The 21804-nt window shown below is 34.0% G+C and overlaps 1 protein-coding gene across 8 annotated transcripts in view; it reads right to left on the minus strand.

Moving 5' to 3' along the window:
• The window catches only part of LOC112053498 (supervillin), a 273459-nt gene that overhangs the window by 30440 nt on the left and 221215 nt on the right, over positions 1 to 21804 (minus strand). For all 8 annotated transcript variants that reach the window (XM_052885955.1, XM_052885958.1, XM_052885959.1 and 5 more), the window contains 2 exons: positions 15145 to 15216; positions 10874 to 10985 (listed from right to left, as the gene is read on the minus strand). In XM_052885955.1, the coding sequence (XP_052741915.1) occupies positions 10874 to 10985; positions 15145 to 15216 (184 nt within the window). The remainder of the gene's footprint in view (positions 1 to 10873; positions 10986 to 15144; positions 15217 to 21804) is intronic.

Genomic DNA, 21804 nt, shown 5'->3' on the forward strand with positions numbered 1-21804 from the left:
GTGTCCTGTGTCCATTAATCCAAGATATATTTGTTATGTGAATAATTTATAGTTCGTGATTTCAACGGTAGCCATATTCTTCAGACCGATACACAAATATACTCTCGAACCTTGGCAGGAGGAATAAGTATGGCCGTAGTATTTTTTCAAACTCTGAGCTATATTGGAACATTAATAAAATACTTAATTGAACTATATTAAATATGTTCAATGGAAAAAAACTTCTCACATAGAAATAAAAAATATACAAGCATAGGTATGTCCACGGCAGAGAAGTACGTTTCACGAAAACACATTTTAAATTGAGACGTAAGCGTGGGCGCAATCTATATTTTGATAACTAACATAACTATTTCTACTGTTGATAGATAAATATCATAAGGAGATATTTTTAAAAACAAAGATCATTCCGCCAAAGTATCCAAAGGTTGACGAACCCTGGTCTACATTGGTGTAGCTTCTCATTGTGACAATATTCAAACAACATCATATTTAGGTTAACTATTCCAGTGACGATTGATAAGTGACTGACAACCAGCTTTACAAAAACTCAGAAAAACTTTCTTTAGAACGTGGAAAGGAAAATTTTATTGAGGTAGATGGCAAATAAAAAGCCTAATTGAAACGTAAATTTAATAGCTGTTAGTACGTAAAGCTAAAGGCTACGTATAGCTAGAGAACGTATTGATGGATTTGAATCCTTCTTTTTTATTTTGTTTCCTATTATCCAGGAGAGATTTAAAAATAAATAGAAGCATGCACCCAGCGAATGAGCTAAAAACTCGTCGAACATGATGTTGGTAATTTTGTATGGGAATTATCACTTCGAATTACTTTAAATAGATGATATATTCTGGGCGGATACTGTCAGCTGCTAAGCACCAATAAACTAATGACCATTCTAAAAACTTTGTATTGTGTGAAATAACCAATAATTTTTGTTATTGTCCTGTTAGACGTAACTGAAATAAGCTTGTTTTGCATTTTCAATGACAAATTGCTAATTTGCAATACAGGAAATTGTCAGACTTGGATTGGTTTCACTCTCTAATTGGACCAACTGCAAGTGTACCTCATAATAATAATACCTACCGGTTCATAAATTATTTTAGATGAACAACTAATATGCACGATGATGCTCTACTAAAATATTCGAGTGGGATGATACATTACACAAATAGAATTGTGAGACCACTATCGGAGCTATTCGTAATGTAGGAATACAAAAAATATATAAAAAAAAATTGTAAACACATGTGTGTATCCCCTGCGAGGTGAATGGTGATGCTTAATAAGATGATTTTAAGCACCCTGTAAACACTCGAACAAACAAACTTAGTTTGACAAACTTGCTTGTCAAACTTGACTATTTCATTAAGCAAAAGTTTGGCAAATACTAAAAAAATACAAACTGCAAACTTTAAAATTTTTGGACACACACGTTTTACTTGAGAAAAGCATTGATCGGTAATATTAAGTAGAGCATGTTAATTTAGCTAAAGGTTCTGAATATACACATTAAAAGAGAAATATCTGTAAAATAGTTAAAACTAGTAAGATTTGATTCATAATATATTTCTTATGATACAATAATGAGTAATAATAAAAAACAAAACTAAAGGAAAAGCTTTCAATTTGATTCAAAACCGCCGGTTCAAACTGTTCCGTGAAAACAAATCAAAATAAAGTAATTCGACTCGAATGCATTAAAAAACGAATGCAAAATGGGCAGGCCTGCACACCGCATCGAGGGAACCTGTTTAGCTCGTGGTCTTTGGTCGTGACAAGAGTTGTTTGAACGTCGAGTGTTTATATTAGGGCTGCCCCTCGTGCTTTTTCAACTATGCATTGATTCTTGCATCGGAGAACAAGTTAGCAGTCAGTACCGGTTATAATCTAGTGCTAGTGACTGCTACAGAGTCAAACATCACCCCAAGACCGTCAACACTCATTGGAACAACGTGGTGGAACTGATATCGAAAACTGAAAACTCTTCTGTTACGGGAGATGTCTGTATCCTTATGGAGTGTATATATATATTTTAAATCTTTGTAGCTCACTAATCTAAAATAGCAGTGTTATCGAAATTCAGGTAAAACTTTTCACACAGACATTCTTTGTACGATGTTCTTTTAAAGTTATCTGCAAATGGCAACCTAAACATGTACGATAATTTCAGAATTGAGTTGTCTACGCTTGGGTCTGACACCGATCGCTTGGATCTGGAGTTTATGATAGAGATTTTTTATTACATTTTATTCATGGACTGATTCCATAAATACTCGTTCGACTAAAAATAACACGTAGCAACCCACACGCATAATTAGACAATGAACTGGGTGCTTCACTTCCTTATTTCGTGTAAGTATGCGACGCATGTGTTCGAGTTATTTTTACTGTTTATCCTTGTCAGTATATAACTGACGTGTATCAGACACATTGCTTTTTTGTCAGCTAAGGACGTGGTACCGAAATGATCAATGATATTAATTATAATTTTTTTGTGAGACTCGCCAACCCTAATTTTGTAAGATACGCGATATAAATTATGTATGCAATTCCTTAGTCGAGCCGTTTATAAGATTATGACATTCCTTTTTTATATACGCTACTATTCTTTGTTTACTAACTAATAAAATTGTGTGGTTTATATAGTTGTAAGTAACACATCTAACTAGTAGTATCATTATGAGTATGAAAAGTATAAATTAAGTACACTTTGAAACTGTTTTTAAATATGATGTTTTAGCACTTATCATAATAACTTTTATATGTCGTTTTGATCTTTAATTTGGTTTGCAAAATTGCAAACATTTTAAGACCAGACTATTTTTTTTTTCAAAAAATCAAAATATTTAAAAAAAAAGTAAAATAGAAAAACAAAAGTTCCTATTGTTTAATGTCATTTTCACCATGTTTTGTCAGGTTTTTCTTGTGTATAGCACAGATTCAACCACGTCTCATAGAAAGCGATGATACAGGCGTTGGTCCCTAAACCACAGAAATAACGGGCGTAGGACCTTTAGAAAAAAGTACTGCAATTAGAATGCATTACGCATGCGACTATACAAATAAGTATAGTTTAACTAGGTTATAATGTCAATAACAACAACTTAAAACAGGCTCGATATCGCGGTATGTAAAATATTCACACCGGATGGACTTGTCAAGTTCTCTAGTGCACTGTTTCCGGATAAAAATTAAATTAATTTAATTAAACAATAGGCTAGTTGACACTTTTTTTAAAGGTTCTTAATTTTTAACCGACTTCCAAAAAGGAGGATGTTCTACGTTCGGCTTTATGTATGATTGGTACATCGCCAAACTGATCAGAAGGTAGCACATAGGTAAGATGTTATTTTTTGCTTTTTAGTTTAGGTTATTTTTGAGTTGGAAGTCGGTTGAATTTTTTTTATTAAAATTTTTTTTCATTAGCGTTCTACTAGATTGGAAAAAAAAATTTTTCAAGACATGAAACATAAAAGTTTAATATTTAAATATATTTTTGACAATACGAGCCAGAACGCTGCCATGATGGTCTATATTTTAACTGTTTCACGAAGTCACGTAAACACTAAACCTTAAACAAACGGAGTATTTGACAAAGTTTGTAATTAGTTGGACGTTTATTCCTTTAGGTATACATCGTGACGTCACAAAATTAAAGATAGCGTTTTTGACGTTTGGAAAAATTGATTACATGGGTCCATGATTTTTACATTAAGTTTTATATATGAAATCGTAAGCTTTTATTAATTGATATCGATATACTACACGAAATTAATATTGTTTACTCGTATATTCAATTTTATGAGTCATTATTACTCTATTATGAAATTTATTACATAATTGACGTATCGCCTGGCGTTCTGGTACCATGCCCCTAAGAAATTGGCTATTTTTATTAATGAATTATCGAGTCAGTCTTTAGTTATTACCTAATTAAGAAAAATTTACAAACCAGGTGATGCAACCAGAAGAAAACTTGTCAATCAAAGGTTTTCTCAAAATTAAATTCGTATTTATCACTTTTTTATTTATTTATTTGAATTAACAAACAGTAGACGATAAGATTTAATTTTGAAAACAACAATAACTTATAAACTACTCAGTCCACTAGCACCGTTAACCACAGATTAAATACAAAATAAAATAACAGTGAAATATTGAAAGTAAAGTGTTGTAATGAAAATATATGCTACTTTTACATTTTTAGTGAAAAATGCTTTTTGTCACGAAAAATAAAAGATGAAGAAATGTATCACTTTACATATAATATAATATTATGGATACATAACAAAACATACCATGAAAACACCCAGCACCATTCTCCCAAGATTCCCAATCCACACTGCAGTTACCCACGAGTATGTACTAAACTAAAACTCTTTCAACTTAATTGTTAATCTTGGAACAAAGAACACAAATCCACGACCTCAAACAGTAATCCGATTAGAATACTTAGCACGACCTCCTTTTCCAACTTCGTAAGGGTTACGAGACGAATACGGCACGACCTTATCGCGTTGTTCTATAGTCTATAGTACAACATATAGTACCGGCTCTAGTACAGGCTCTAGAGTGGGAATAATCAACTATTTAATTAATATTAAATGTATTATGGCCAATGCGTATTGTTGCTAATAGTAGAGTAGTTGCTTGACGCGTACAAATTCGATTAATTTGCGCCAATTTATAGTAATATTGGGTTACCATATCACTTATATTGCTTCTCGAGTAACATATAACTTGTTATCTACGATAGACGATAGATATGATTTCATGTTACAATTACTCATTAATATAGTGTTACTCGAGTTCTTTGTTAGTGTGTGAGAGCTCGTCAATTTTAGTTCAGGTTATAGCCGCGGGACTTCTTTCGTGGCGCGGACTCTACTATAATATTGAATACTAGCTAACACACAGAGGTTTCACCCGCGCAGTTCCCATTCCCGTGAGAATACGGGGATAAAATATAGCCCATGGCTGGCTGTGTTGTGGGCTCTTCTCGAACCAAGGCGCTTGGGAACCCTCGTAACTTTTATTTTAAGGGTTCTACTAATTATCATCATTATCTAATATTGGTGGTGTCACACCTCTGTGCCTCGGAGTCACTATCATTAGATAACATCTGATAATGGTGGTTAAAGATCACTAAGCCAGCCAACCCGCACTGGAGCAGGGTGGTGGGTCTAAGCTCCATATCTCCTCTCCTGTAAGGAGAGGCCTGACCCTGTGGGCTGTGGGCTGTAAAATAGGCTGAAAATGATATAGTAATACATCCACAATAAGCAGCCTATCGTCAAAAAGCGATCTCTACTCCCCTACTTTATTAGCGTATCTTTATTTATTCATTCATCATCCATGTTTTAGGATGATAGTATTTAATTCTACTACAAAAGTGCTCGACCATAACCGCGACTATACGGCGCTTGTACGAAACATTGATTCGCGCTGACTGCCGCTTGGTGGCGCAAACTTTTTTATATTAATGCCATGTGATTATAACAGATGGCGCTGAAATGCGTTAAGAAATATACCTTAAACATTCGGCAATATAATCTTTGCTTATTCTGACAAAGGTGCGGACCTTATATTCTACACTTTTGTGTGAATTCAATAAAGCCTTCACTACATTATATAGTATAAAACAAAGTCACTTTATCTGTCCCTATGTATACTTAAATCTTTAAAACTACACAACGGATTTTTGATTAGATAGAGTGATTGAAGAGGAAGGTTTATATGTATAATAACGTCCATGGTTCCCGCGGGATTTGTGAAAAGCTGAAATACACGCGGACGAAGTCGCGGGCGTCCGCTAGTTTAACAATAAATGTTTCTGTATGTTATAGTCGAAATATTTAGCTAAAAATACAGCTCGATAGGTCTGTAATCCGCAGTCTGTATTTTCTTGATTCTTGACAACATCTATACTAATATTATAAAGAGGAAAGATTTCATTGTTTGTTTGTACATGCTTTGAATTGAAGAATTCTTTTACTGTTGAGAAGCTATACTATTCCCGAGTGCTATAGGCTATTTTTTATCCTATATTCCTACGGGAACGGGAACCATGCGAGTGAAACCGGGCGGCGTCTGCTAGTGCTCGTAGTTCATAAATTTTTTTTTGTAATGCAAGCTAGTAGTTCATAAAACAACATTGTAAATTTTTTGTAAGGCAAGCATGTATCACTTTAGACCACAGTTGATAATACCTTCAATCGCGAGTTAAGCAAAACAAAAGTAATCAAGATTTTATTGAAAATCGTTGAGGCAATTATAATAAAGGACGAGTCATTTTATTACAACGCGTCATTAATTTTGGGTCGTGTGTTTTTTACAGTAAGTGGCACACACTAAAATAACCATAAACGCTGACAAAAGGTCAAAGGGTTGACCTTTAGGGATAAGGTGTAAATAACGCAATATATTTGATTAAACTTAGCAGTGAACTTTCGAGATGTTATTATCCAACCAGCCGTGAAAAAAGTAATTACATAACATTATTTACAAAGATATACTTAACCCCAAAAAAACATTAATTGTGTATTTACTTAAATTTCTTCAGGAAAAGTCCATAAGAATTGGAAATGTGTTTAAACTAAATATAAATACAAAGTATTTATGTAATTATAAATTAATTGGTGTTAAATATTTTATTTATACATTAAAAAAAATGCAAGAATTTGTCAAGGTAAGTAATTAAAGTACGTACAGTCTAGAAGATTTTTGTAATCGTATTGAATTTAAATCGTTTTGAGGTAAATATTGTGGTTATCACAAAACACGACGAGATTACTTGTAATACTCATAGAAATTAATAAAAAAGTCTTTACGGAAAACGTTTTTTATTATTTTGTATTTTATTGTTTATAGTTTTATTTAAAGTATAAATACCTTATCAAATATAGTAAGTATATCTAAAATGCTTCTTTAAAGATATTAGAACAGTTCTGGTCAAAGCATATTTTCCGATGCTACATTTTCTACATACTTATGACGTGAAAATGTAGTGCGGAAAATCGTGACAAATTTTGTAAGAGCCGATAAAATTGCTTCGGGACTTGGGAAACATGCGGCATAATCTAATTCGTGATACGTTTAAGAAAATTGGGGTATTAACATGCACGAGGGTGAAGAATCCAATGTTTCTGTTAATAATGTTATATATGGACCGATTTTAGAATATTTAACCTTATTTGACTTTCCATAAATCAGAAAGGGTAATTTGGGGTGTTTCGTATTATATTTTGTTTTCAAACATTGTTAAAAATTACAGACGTAATAACAGTAAAATATAAATCTGGTACTAAGGAGTTCGTAAAAAACCTAATTAAGAGTGATTTTAGGTAATACACAGTGGAACTGCGTAAGCCTACTATCTCTTTCCATATTTTCTTTCTTTCACTCTCCATTTCTGCTTTGGAAAAAGAGTCCTGTATATAACAGCGGCATATTAATTAGACTAACGATGACAGTAATTATAATATATTTACATTTCTTCATTTAGAATAATGAAATGAGCTTTATAAGTATAAAATTCCGAAACAGTATCCATCAGTCACATTTCAATTTAGCCCGTCGTCATTCGACGACATATACACACTTTGTCAAAAGGGGTGATTAAGGTTAATGTTTTCCCGAATTGAAAACTCGCTGTAGCCCGTCATGCTCTTACCGCTAATGGATTTTGATCCCTTTGTTTCAGCGAACAAAGGTCAAACTCGGTTGTGCTATATTTTAATTATGGCCGATGCCTTTGCCAAAATTCGGCCGTATCTCTTCCGGGAGACAAACTTTGCTCTTCGACGTGGCTCAAGTAATTACATTTACGACACGTCGGTGACAGGATAATTAGGTTTGTCACCGGCCGTGATGGAAACTTTGTTAGGAGCAAATACTTTGAACACAAACATTTTTGTAATTCAAGATGGTGGACGAATTCACAAAGACATTTCCAACAAGACTAAAATAGTACATATTCTGGTAACTCTCGTCAAAATAGAGTGATATTGATTCTTTTTCTTCTGTTGCGATGGGGACGACAGAGTTAACATGAATACTCACACTCGTAATCTACTAAATAAAATATACTCATTATCCATGTACCATGCAGGTAATCATCACATTCTGACCAGGACAGAGTAACCCAGACAGTCTAGCGTGCCATGACAAAACACTGTATCTATAAAACATAAATTGTTGGGAAATCTAATTTCTTTGTTTTTAGCCCCCAATGACCCTGCTACGAGTATTTGCTAAAACAGCTGTTAATGCATTTCTCTGGGTTTTTAAAGTCTTGGAAAAAATATATTTAAATGCCAGTATATGTAATCACATATACTGGCATTTAATATTGCATATTGATGGAAACCTACCCGGTGACTTGCAGCGCGATGTTAAAAAGGTGTCGGTGGTACAAGCCCAAATAGCTCGTGCGGACACTCTCCGAAATATATTTTGTATTAAACCGAGAGACTGGCAATCTTCCTACGATAACCAGGGGTTTGAATACATACTTTACGGTAACCTCATGCAATAGGAAGACATTGATATACATCTAAAATCAACGCTATAATGTCAAGGTTACGCTCCGTGCTGCCCAGAGATATCTCTAAACAACGTATCGATTTTAACGTAAACCTGGTACAGACCTTCGTGTTTGGTAGCTTCCATTTCAAACAACAATTACTTTAATAACGTATAATTATTATTGTGTTAAGTTGAAATATAAAATGAAATGTATATTTTAATTAGTTAGTGCCCGCAATGGTTCCGTATCATTATGTTCAATGAAGGGACAAATGATATTTCCGCTTTAATAATAACAAGCATATAGCCCTTGTAGTAATTTGCAAAATCATTAATTTGAAATTTAGAGCAATACAGTTGGTAGAAGAGCTTTTTTCAGTATTATTAAACTATACTAATGTTATAAAGAGGTAACGTTTGTGGTAATCTCTGGAGCAAGTGAACCAATTTTTTAAATTCTTTTACCACTAGAAACCTACGTTATGTGTAAGTGTCATAGGCTATATTATATCCTCGTAACTTCACGGGAACGGTAACTCCCAAATTTCACCCGCATGGTGAAATCGTAGGGTTATCATAACTAGTGTAAAAAGCTTCATGCTTATTTGATTGCTTTGTTCCAATCTTGGGATAGGGTGCCGAGATAATATCAAGGAAAAATATGGTGATATGAGGCTTAACGATAACATTCAGGGCATTCCCAGATATATTTTATCAAGATCAAGAAGTAGAGATTCTTGGTATAGAACTATACATCTGAGAAATTCGCCTTCTTAATGAAAAAAGTTAATTTCAAAAGCAAAGGTAACGCTAGGCAAGTGTCTAGGATGAAGAATGAAGTATGAGACAAATATCTAATATTCACCGTATGGGTCCATCGTGTAACACTGAAAAAACTCCAAGCAGAGCCCGGGACTTGTGACCCGGGTGTCATTTTTGTAAATAAAACCGAATTCCACACGGACAAAGTCGTATGTAATACATACCTCTAGCAATATTCGATATTAATGGCGCACTGGTATGAGAATGAAATTCGTAATATGACATTCGTCAAGTCTTCATTGTCCTCTGTTTTAATTTACGGACGAGGTATGTGCGGTTATTGTATGCAATTTGAATCAGTACCTTCACTATTAATGATTTTTATTGAGAGTTTTAGTAAAAGTTGCCTACTATTGGGCTGATATTCTGCTTAGCACGCTGCTTTGGAGATGTGGTACTAAAGTCGAATACTTCGAATACCATAGACAGCTCAAAGAACCATAGACAACTTGAGATATCTAAAAGACTATCAACCACCTGTCTTCAGAAGATCCTCGAGTATGTCTATCACATTGCCAGAAGTGAAGAAGGCAACTTATAAACTGTTGGCAAAGTGGAAGGAAAGAGAACTCTTTGACGTAGCCCCATGCTTTAGTCGAGCCATAATCTTGCTACTCTCGACACTAAACGAGGCTCTACAAGCCGCGATAAGCCAGTAGCTACATTGCGCGACATAGACTAAAACTAGTTGCTATTAGTGATAGAAGTCACGTACAGTAATGAGGAATACGATACTCGGAGTAGTATCGCCACTTCATAGAAAATATAAGATGGACCTGCCAATGCATAGCTTTAAGCAATGTGTAAAAAACATTTTCTTAGTCGGAGTTACCACAACATTGATGAGTTTAAAGATAAAAGCGTTTGGAGACCATTGGATCATCTTCCACCTTCACACAAAAAGTAAAACTATAAGAAATTGTAATGTTATCATCAATTGTAAATTATAATACTGTATGATTTTTTAAAAAGAGCAACTGTTTTTCTGAGTTTCTTGCCGGTTTCTTCAGCAGAACCTGCCTTCCGAACCGGTGGTAGAATCTTTACAAATAGTCAACTGACAAACTGAGCCTACTTGAAATAAATGATTATCTACTATATAAAAATAAGTCGGGTTTTCCTTCCTGACGCTATAACTTCAGAACGCACGAACCGATTTCCACGGTTTTGCATTCGTTGGAAAGGTCTCAGGCTCCGTGAGGTTTATAGCAAAGAAAATTCAGGAAAAATTTCAACGTAAGGTAGAGGTAGGGTAGAGTACGGGTAGGGTAGGGGTAGGGTAGGAGTAGGGTAGGGGTAGGGGTAGGGGTAGGGGTAGGGTAGGGTAGGGTACGGGTAGAGTAGGGGTAGGGTAGAGGTATTTGAAAGTTTACATCAAGTTTCACGTGAACGAAGTCGCGGGCATCCGCTAGTTGATTATGATTTTTTGATTTTGAATAATGCCTATCTAAGGTGGAAACTTACCAGCACAAGGCTGTTAAGGCAGTCTATGTCATAAAACAGATAAAATACTAACATTGATCTTATTCTTCACCCGTTCTATCGCCTTGCTGTCCTCTCTGTCTGGACTGAGGCGGCAAACTCTAGCGCGCCAGTCGTTCGCGCCCGCCGCCTGCAGAGCCGCCAATCTGGAAAAATTGAAACATTACATTAGTACGACCAGTAATAGAGTAGTTAGTATTATTATTATTAGCCAATTTAAAGGTTCAAGGCTCTTGAAGCCGTCTTCCTTACAGGACAGCTTCAAGAGCTTTGACTCAACACGCTGCTTCAATGCGGGTTGGCAGGTTTAGTGTGATAATGTTAAAGTCATTAACGATCACTAACAGACGTTAATGATAGCAACCGGTACTGATAGTAAACGTGCCGGTAGGCACGGGGGTCTAACACCACCAAAATTCTAACTTCAGACTAGGAATTTCATCTGATAATTTCTTAGACCCTGTGTCTAAAATGGCAGAGAATGTGTTTACACACAAGTCGAGGTTACTAGGTACTAAAAATTTATGAATTTCATGGCTTTCATAAATGGCTTAAATGCAGTGGAAAATGCAGTGGTTTTTTTCGAGTATCAATAAAATGTATCAGTAAATGATTTCATAAGAGTAACTGTTCAGTTTTTGCAAATTTTTATGTTCAGAATTTGCCTTCTGAACCGGTAGGTAGAAAAAAGTACAACTATTAGGTTTTTTTTTACATAGGAGTAAGAATTTTAGTTTGTATCAATTTTTGTTAGAGAGGAATTGCAGTAAATTATAACATAGGTACCAGAATTTCAATTTAATGTTTAAGGTCTAGGTAGAATTCTTAGCTTACTTTTCTTTCTTCTACCAAATCCCAAATTACACGCAATGTTCTCATTAATATACTAAGGACTATTTTATCTAATTTGGCTGACGCACTTCTGTGCGTCTCAATAACCAACGAACATATAAAAATTGCTGCTATTTTTGATACAGAATCTGATAAGAATGACCTTTTGTCGACGACGGCTTGAATAATGTCAAGTGATCTCACAGCGAAGCTTTCTATTAGACTGATGATAATGACAACACAGCAGATTTATTGCCCTTCTTCCAATGATATTGTATACTATAGACATGTTACGTGCCTATAAAATTACCGCAAAAAGTGATCCGAATTTAGCTACTCCACTGAAGAACGCACACATGCACAATTTTTTTGCGCACTAGTTAAAAAATTATTACAAATGATAAACCACTGATCACATATGAAATGGTATTATATGTAAATAAACATATAAGTATCTATAAGCAATGATTCTTAAACCAAGGCTCGCTTCCACGTATTTTTCCGATTTGCCGATAAGTTATCACCATGTATAACGCGGCTACTGATTGTTTATTTAATATTTGTCCGCTCTATTGTTTGTTAATGCAACTTACCTATTCTTGTAATACAATGAATTATAACCTTTATGACCGAAATCATAAGGACTTGAAGCGCAAAAATTAGGTCGTGACTGATAATTTCACAGATACCTGAACAAACAAGTGGATAACAAAGCTAGCGCAATGATTTGGGTTATTAGACAATTGACAATTACACATATTGCGTGTATTGTGGTAGGTCATGGGACTTGTGGGATATTAGCGGACGCCCGCGACTTCGCCCGCGTGGAATTCCGTTGTTCAAAAATCCCGCGGAAACCATGCATTTTTCCGGGATCAAAATTGTGCCTATGTGTTAATCCAGGATATTATCTAACTTCACTTTAAATTTCAGCCAAATCAGTTAAGTAGTTCGGTGTTAAAAAGTAACAAACATCCATACAAACTTTCGTGTTTATAATATTAGTGGGAAGTAATATATCGGCGACAAACTGAATCTTTGGTCGCCAATAAGATTACCTACAAGTCATAAGCATAAGAATTGTGCATTTAATATGGTCCAGGAGTTTCTATTTGTACAGTTGAAAAATGGCTTTTTTTGCCGAAATATCAAATCTATTTCTCAGCAAGAGAAAGGAATAATTATAAAAGCAAGATAGATTGGCGGGAAAGACAATACAACAAGCTTAATGATGAAATGACTGTTCACTTGTTCAGTCGTACTGAGAAGTAGACAAATGAAAACGTGAAGTAATAATGGCAAATGAAACGTGGCTGATTAGGTCCATCCATTCTTTGAGTACAAGACCTATTGTTTTGTATAATCCTTTATGAAAACTAGTTTGTTTCTAGCGATATTCGTTAGTGATTATGATTAACAAAGAAAGAAGTTCTTTTCCTTTTCTTTCAAATGTAAATCGGCTACTTTTGAGTTTGGTTTATTATCTGTACTTTAGATAACATTGGTTTTTTTCCTTGGAGGAATTATCTTTATTGTAATCTGTATTTAACTTGTCGTATTAGTCACTGGTTGTATTTATAAATTTATCATTTGGACCACCAACAAAATTATAGGTATGTATACAGAATCAAAAAAAAAATTAAAAACTAGCGCATTGAAACACTTATCTACTATCATGCATAAAGTGTAGGTTGCATTAACATTTAAAATTTAAGAAAAAAAAATTAATTAAAATTTAAAAATACTCGTAAAAAAGAAATTTACAGTAGTAGAAAAAGAGAAAAAAAAGCAATAATAAAAACAAAGAATTAATTAAAAATTAAAAGGAAACTACATAAACTGAATTTAATATTGGTTATATTATAATATAGCGATATTTAGCATATTTATGTGTGGCACATTTTAAGAGACATTACAGGGTTGCTATATTAGTAACTTGTTGCTGTTTGCAACCCCCAATAGTTCGAGAAATTCAAGTGGTTACGAGATATGATGGTTTCTTCATTCATCTCTCATTTCCTTGCCTACAATTTTATTTATCATATTATAGTTCGTGCCTTGGAGGACCTAGCTCTGTACCAATATTTGATTGAACGAATTAAAATATTAGTTGTTTTTTTGTTTTGTAGTAGTTTGTTGTGTTCAGTGATGGTTTAAGTTCAATACTAGTGAATAGGGAAAAACACAAAACAACCAGAAACTCGAATTTTGTATTGGAATTTCCAAATCAACAATTTTAGGTATAACGAAGTAAAATAAAATTCTACAACCATAATATACATTTTAAATGTATTTACATTATAGCAGAGACAAGAGTTTTGATAGACGATAGATAGATCCATTGGACCAATGCACAATGTCAACGACCCTGCCATTTTATCGCCTTACAAGTACTCTACAGCAGAGGAAACACAGATTAAAATTAATTACATAGTTCGTCCTATAATAGACATTTACGTGATTATAAATTATTTTCCTTATTTATTTCGCATTTGCGGTCTATAAAAATAGGTTAAATGCAGCATACCTATAAGGTTTTAATGCAACCTATTTACCTATGTAGCATAAATTTTTATTGAACTATTGTACGTTTGTCATAACTAATAAAAACGAAAGATTAGTTTGTTTCCTTTTGTTACGATTTAATTCAAAAACTACTCTATCGATTTTCATAATGCTTTCACCATTAGAAAGCCACATCATCACCGTGTAACATTGGCTATATTTTATCTACGTATTCCCACGGGAACGGAAACTACGCGGGTGATACTGATAATGATGATGATGAAAGTCTTCTAACAGTCCGTGTTCAGTGATGACCTATACTTCTGAGACTAGGTAACAAGAGAAGCCTCATAAGAAGGCTCAGAGTCCTAAGTTGGGATCCCCAGGTGCTGGAATGGCGACCCCGCACTAGAAAGCGCAGTGTTGGCTCCACCTGGTGGGGGTGGTTTTACCAACACTGCAACTAATGACATCAAGCGACTCATCATCAAAGTCAAAGCCAAAAGTAAAAATTAATTTATTTCAATCAGGCCTAGTAGGCACTTTCGAAACGTCAGGTATTAATAGGTATTATTAGATAATGGTGATAATAATTAGTCTAAAACTTAAAATTTAAGTTACGAGGGCTGCAAACTCAGACCAATTATAGCAGGACCTGTATTGCACTCATAGTCATTAACAAAATTGTCTGTCATTTTTTGTGGAAAACGAGCTTAGATTTGGTATATATATCTTTTACTAAATTAGAAGTTTTTGTCCGTTTTTTACACCATTCAACTACAGGTTCAGGTATTTTTACGGAGCTCTTTAACTGACGAACACGATTACAACTATTTAACATTTATTCTATAGAGACAGTTTTTATAATCGCATTGGATCGTTGATCATATAGTTTGACAGAAAAGTAACGTCTAGCGAGGCAGGTCCTATACAATAATTAGTCTGAGGCTTCAAACAAAGATTACATACCTTTCAGCGATGGTGCCCCCTCGGTTCGGCATGTCGGCGTGGGTGGCGCTCCTCTGCACCCCTGCGCCGAACCTGCAGACAAATCAACTGGGGGTTAAACTCAATTTTCAATACATATAAATAAGAATTTAAAAAAAAGTGTCTATCTGTGATTTATATACAAATTAGCGGAAAGCCAAGCAAACTGAAGTCAGTATTATGGTGCCAGGCGTCCACTGATCCGCATCGTAAAACGTACGATGCGGATCAGTGGACGCACTTGTATGACTTTATATACAAAGAAAACTAAAAAACGTTTGATGCGATGCAGATCTGTGGACGCCTGCAGTTAGACCAGACAACGAAAAAACGTCGGTTGTGTTGTTTGACTTTTCTCCATTGTCGTGTCGAATTACTGTGATGGAGAGAGCACCTGTGTTTACCAACACAGAAGTGCACTATCGAAGTGCATGAATGTTCTCTTGTAAGTATTAATAGTCATCCCTTGTAGCTACATCGAGCATGATATCCATTTTCGTCAGATCAACAGTTATAATATAAATGTTTTGTCATCCAAACCAAAATACAATAAAAGCATGGTAATATTATTTAATCTAATATATAAACTTATTCTAAACCAACTAAGACACGAGGCAAACACTATAAATTGACTCTTTATATTTGGTAAAATTACTATTTTTTACAATTACCTTGGCTTCTCAAACTTCTCCTTAAGGCTCTTGAAGCTAAAGAGCCTCTCGTCCGGCTGCCTTAGCGACAACATCTTACAAGCAACCAACATACACTTACATCAACACACTAACATAAACTACGACTAATACAGAAAAAAACTTAAAACTCAATCTAAAAATAACACCATTTTTTGTAAATTCATAGAAGCTATAACAAAAAAAGAGATAAGAAAAAAACTGTATTAAAAATAACTAAAGGGTTGCAAGTGATGACGTATGGTTAGACATCGGAGTGACACTGTGTCAATGGTTCGATTACGGTCGCGTTCAAACTATAACTGAGGACTATTTGAGTGGTTTATGAGTTTGTATACAATGTGCATGGCCCTTAGTGACGTCACAGGCGCTTCGTTATCCTTGTTGACGGACTGCGGCTGGTTGGCCATTAGCGTAGACAGAGAAACTAATGGACAACTGATTAGCGTACCTACTGTTGCAAGTTAAAAGATGTTGACGGAATTTTGATTTCAGTGTCTAAGATGTTAACATTAACTATAGCAGCCGAATCATAAATATCACTCTCTTTTTCTTTAGTTGCGATGGGACGAAAGAGATAACGATATTTTGATCGACAATATTATTGTCTTCACGAGATATCTCGTAGCGTCATCTTAGATCTACAGAACACACAACACATAATCATTTTTCACCTATGTATTTAAAGCTAACTTGTGGTTACTTTTATTAATGTTATTATATAAATTGTTATAAAATTAATATATTTTTTTTAAATTTAATTTACTAAAAGCACAAAAGTCTATCATTATTACGTCATTGTACAAATTAAACGACGCGCATCATATCGCCGAATATAGAAATGCCTTGTCCCGTTTCTTTACAGAGTCTACGCATATTCATTTGTTTTTTAGGGAATGCGATGAATGCTATATATTCGTCTAGTTACTTGTCTGTCTACGGTCATTAGTTTATTATTTTAAAGGCAGGGCGAAGTGTAAACATAGTTGCGGATATCGTTTGTGTGTAAATGTTGCACCATTTATTTGATGTATTTTAATCCTTTTTCCTTATAAAAATTTTAGGACTGATTTAATAATAAAAATACATAAGTATAGGTGTCATGTAAAATATTAAAGGAATGCGACTCGCTTAGTTGTTTTTTATAGTATTTCCTACTCAGTATCTAAATCAATAGATTGGATAAAGCACTTCATTATCGGCTTTCTTCATAAGAACAGGATACATACGGGTAAAAGGTAAAGGTCCTAGATTAAAGCTATTTAATATAATTATGTGAATGTATTACTATATTTAGGTATGTATTTATTTTTTTGTACATATTAAAGTGACATGGAGAGGAAAGACAAGCATGAAAATTAGTTCACGGTAGAGAACAAAAATTAATCAAATTCTTATGAATGTTGGAATAAAATGTGTATGGACAAGAATCTCCCAACTATAATAATTAGTCACGCCAATCATATTTTATAGACACGGCATACACCATAAAGACATGCCTACACACAACCTAATCAAAATCAAAATCAAAATCAAAAATCATTTATTTCAAGTAGGCTCAGTTTACAAGCACTTTTGACACGTCAGTTGACTATTTGTAAAGATTCTACCACCGGTTCGGAAGGCAGGTTCTGCTGAGAAGATACCGGCAAGAAACTCAACAGTTGCTCTTTTGAAAAAGTCATACAGTATTATAATTTACAATTAATAACAATTACTGTTTACATTTTTCATAGTTTTACTTTCTGTGTGAAGGTGGAAGCTGATCCAACGACCTCCAAGCATCTTTATCACTAAGGAACTCATCAATGTTGTAGTAACCTCGACTAAGTAAATGTTTTTTAACACATTGCTTAAAGCTATGCATTGGCAGGTCCATCACAGTCTTGGGGATCTTATTATAGAAGAGTACACCCAAACCTACAAAAGATTTTTTTACTCTTTGGAGACGATATGCAGAAATAACTAACTTATGCCCGTGTCTAGTAAGACGTGGGTTTAAATCTCCTTTTCGTTTGTACAAATTAATATTTTGTCTTACATATACTATACTGTTATATATATATATATTGACAGGCTACTGTTAGTATACCTATTTCTTTAAACTTTTGACGAAGGGACTCGCGTGATTTTAATTGATATATTGCTCGAATTGCTCTTTTTTGAAGTACAAATATAGATTGTATATCGGCAGCCTTGCCCCACAATAAAATACCGTAAGACATTACGCTGTGAAAGTACGCAAAATAAACAAGCCTAGCTGTATCAACATCAGTAAACTGTCTTATTTTTCTCACGGCAAATGCCGCTGAGCTAAGTTTACCAGACAGTTTTTCTATATGAGCACCCCACTGAAGTTTACAATCCAAGGTCACTCCCAGGAAAACTGTGGAACTCTCCATTTCCAGTGTTCACCATCGATCATTATAGACTTATCTAATTTTTTAACATTTGGCAATGAAAACTCAATACATTTAGTTTTCTTGGCATTCAAAAGTAGATTATTTGCAGTGAACCAATGCGACACATGCGATATGGCACGGTTTACGTCGTCAGAGTTATCTTTATTTCTGTCCGACTTAAAAATTAAGGATGTGTCATCAGCAAACAGTACAATCTCACATATGCCGCTGACATGGTATGGTAAATCGTTTATGTACACTAAAAATAGAAAAGGACCCAGAATTGAACCCTGTGGGACGCCCATTATGGTAGTGGAACCGTGCGACTTTATATCATTTATGCATACCTTCTGCGTTCTATCACTGAGATAAGAGGCAATGAGATCGAGTGCAACACTTTTGATGCCATAGTGGCTTAACTTGAGTAGAAAGGTGTTATGGTCAACACAATCGAACGCCTTGGACAGATCACAGAACACACCAATAGCATTCTTAGAACCTTCCCATGCTTCATAAATATGTTTTAAAAGTTTAGCCCCTGCATCAGTTGTATTGCGACCTTTTGTAAAACCATACTGTTCAGGATGAAACAAGTTATTTAAATTAAAATGACATAAAAGTTGATTTAATATGATTTTTTCAAAGACCTTGCTAAGTGTTGGCAATATTGTAATCGGTCTATAATTATTAAGATCTGATTTGTCTCCTGATTTAAAAAGTGGTATCAATTTGCCATGCTTCATTAGGTTCGGAAAAATACCTAAGTCCACACATTCATTAAAAATAATGGCTAAGTGGGGAGCAATTACATCAATTATATTAGATATTACTTTCACTGACATGCCCCACAGATCTCCGGTTCTTTTTAATTTTAACAAATTGAAAGATTTTTTAATGTCTGATACAGTTATGTGGTGAAATTCAAAAAGAACGTTGCACTCTTTAACATTGCCTCTTAATAGTCTCTGGGCTTCCGTAGCAGACGAATCTAGTGAATCAGTCAACAAGATAGGAACATTCTGGAAAAAATCTTCAAAGGCATTAACAACCTCGATATCAGTGTTTACCTTTTTGTCATTGACAATTAATTCAAAACTGATATCCCGCGGTTTGATTTTTCCTGATTCTCTATTAATTATATTCCAGGTGGTTTGTATCTTGTTCTCAGACTCAATTATTTTCTGTTTGATGTGTAACGATTTCGCAAGAATACAAACACGTTTGAAAATTTTCGAGTAACTTTTGACATAATCTAAATAAGTTCGCGTTTGAGTATATTGTTTTTCCTCGTACAACTCGTACAGTTTGTCTCTACTTTTGTAAATGCCTACAGTAGCCCATTCGCTAAACTTTAATTTTTGGCTAGCATTAATGCGTTTAAAGTTAAAAATTTTACTAAACTCTCTGTCTATTGTCTTGAAAAGTGTACCAAAGAGCATGTCTGGATGATTATTTTCAAATGTAATTAAAGTAAACATGTTTGTTTAATCAATTGAATGTTTAGTTAATTACATGTTTATAATTTTATAATCATTACAAAATTATTTTTATCGATTAAACGGTCCTGCTGGCCTATTCACTAATTTGGTATTATTAACAACCTTTTAAAATAAACATCAAATCAATTGAGTAATGTCATCTACCTACTGTATGATATCCACCAGTAGGCACCGGATGACATTTGTTATATTATAATCTCAATTTCAAATATGTCAACTAGCATACGTCAAAGATAGTGAATAAGCATGATGGTTACTGTCAATAACACAAATAATAATTCAGAACTAAATTATATCGTAACACAAAGCTCTACTTAAAGCAGCATGGTGGGTTAAAGCTCCAAGCCGCATTCCTGAAAGGAGACGCAGATTTGAAGAGGGAGAAAAAGTAGAGAAAAGACATACGGATCTCTCTCTTGTCCATCAACATTTATCACTATTCTAGTGATGAACCTCGGGTTCATTATTAGTATCCTGGTATTATATTAGGTATACAAATGTAAATAAAATTATCCAATGTATAGGAAACTGTTAACCCATATTACTCAGTAATTACCGAACGATAATAAATATTCCGTTAGTTTACAGTGTGGGTCAATCTACACATATCCGCTGTTTTACACGCATAGAATTATTGTAATGTGCACTTGACGTTTTTAATAATAAAAATTAATTTATTTGAATAATAATAATAATAATATTACAGTAGTACTTATAGCAAACTTCTACTTTGCTTATCAATAATGCATATTTATTACATTTAAAACAGCGTAAATTAAATAGTAGGTAAATTAATTCATAGTTTAGGTAATAATAGGTTGTTCTACAGATTATTATTTAATTTATCACAAATAAAAACAGTTTTACTAAAATCCATTGTGACTAAAAAATGTTATTAAATATTTTGTAGCAATATTTAGACAATTTAAAACCGCGTAAATAAAATAGTAAGTAAAATAAGGCATAGTTTAGGTAATAATAGTTTGTTCTACAGATTATTGTTTCGTTTATCACAAATAAATGCAGTTTTACTAAAATTCATTGGGACTATAAAATGTTATTAGGAACGTGTAGATAAACGTGATGATGTTTGATGTTAACAGTCCCTGGATAGGATATGTGCTGTCATAATATAAGGAAGAATTTAAAATAAAGTAATCTTGATAAGTGTGTGACGTCCCTCATTCAACCAGGCGGAAAAAACTCGTTCAGATAAGCTCTGTATTACAGCACTTGTGCCGATAGTAAAGCTGAGGGCTTGAACCACATTACGGGAAATACATTACCTATAACAGTAAAATATTTTTAGTTTAATGTTTAATTAGGATTTAATGACTAACTAGCAGAACCAATGTCCTGTCTGGACTTTAGTTTAAAAGTTGCACGACATTCTCTAACGATGTTACGTATAACTCGCAAGTGCGAGTTTCGAATTCACTGCTATCTTTCTCATTTTATAGTATCGTGTTAAACAGGGAGAGATAGAGGTAAATTCGAAATTCGCACTTGCGCGTTATAAAGATATCGTTACAGAATAACCTAGCTGGCGTGAAAGAGACATCGGTGTCTTTCTAGTCTTAGATCTATTTACCATTATTAACTATCATTAATGATACTTTACTACGGGAGTTTTTGTGGTAGCCTACTCGCAATATATTTTCAACGTACTAAATTTGAAATAAATCACTTTTCGTCCATTGAACAGATAGGTGAAGATCGTTTCTAATACGGATTTCCTACTATTTTATTATGATGGAAATTAATTTCGGACATAGAAGTCTTTATTCTAGCTTTCTGAATAACTGTCAGGGGATTTAAAAAAAAAATAATTAGCTTTCACTTTCAAAGTATATAAGGGTTGGTGGAGAGGGGAAATGAAAATCCTTCAATGCGAACGAATTCACTGGGACCGTAAATAATAAATCAAATAAATCATTTTAAAAATTAAAAAAAAATGCAAAAAATATTTTTGCGACACTTTCACTGGAAACAAAAAAGCAGGTAAACTAGATACGGCACTACCAACGTTTTCCATGTACAAGCTACAACTAA

Source organism: Bicyclus anynana, chromosome 15, assembly GCF_947172395.1.
Source record: "Bicyclus anynana chromosome 15, ilBicAnyn1.1, whole genome shotgun sequence".
NCBI lineage: Eukaryota > Metazoa > Arthropoda > Insecta > Lepidoptera > Nymphalidae > Bicyclus > Bicyclus anynana.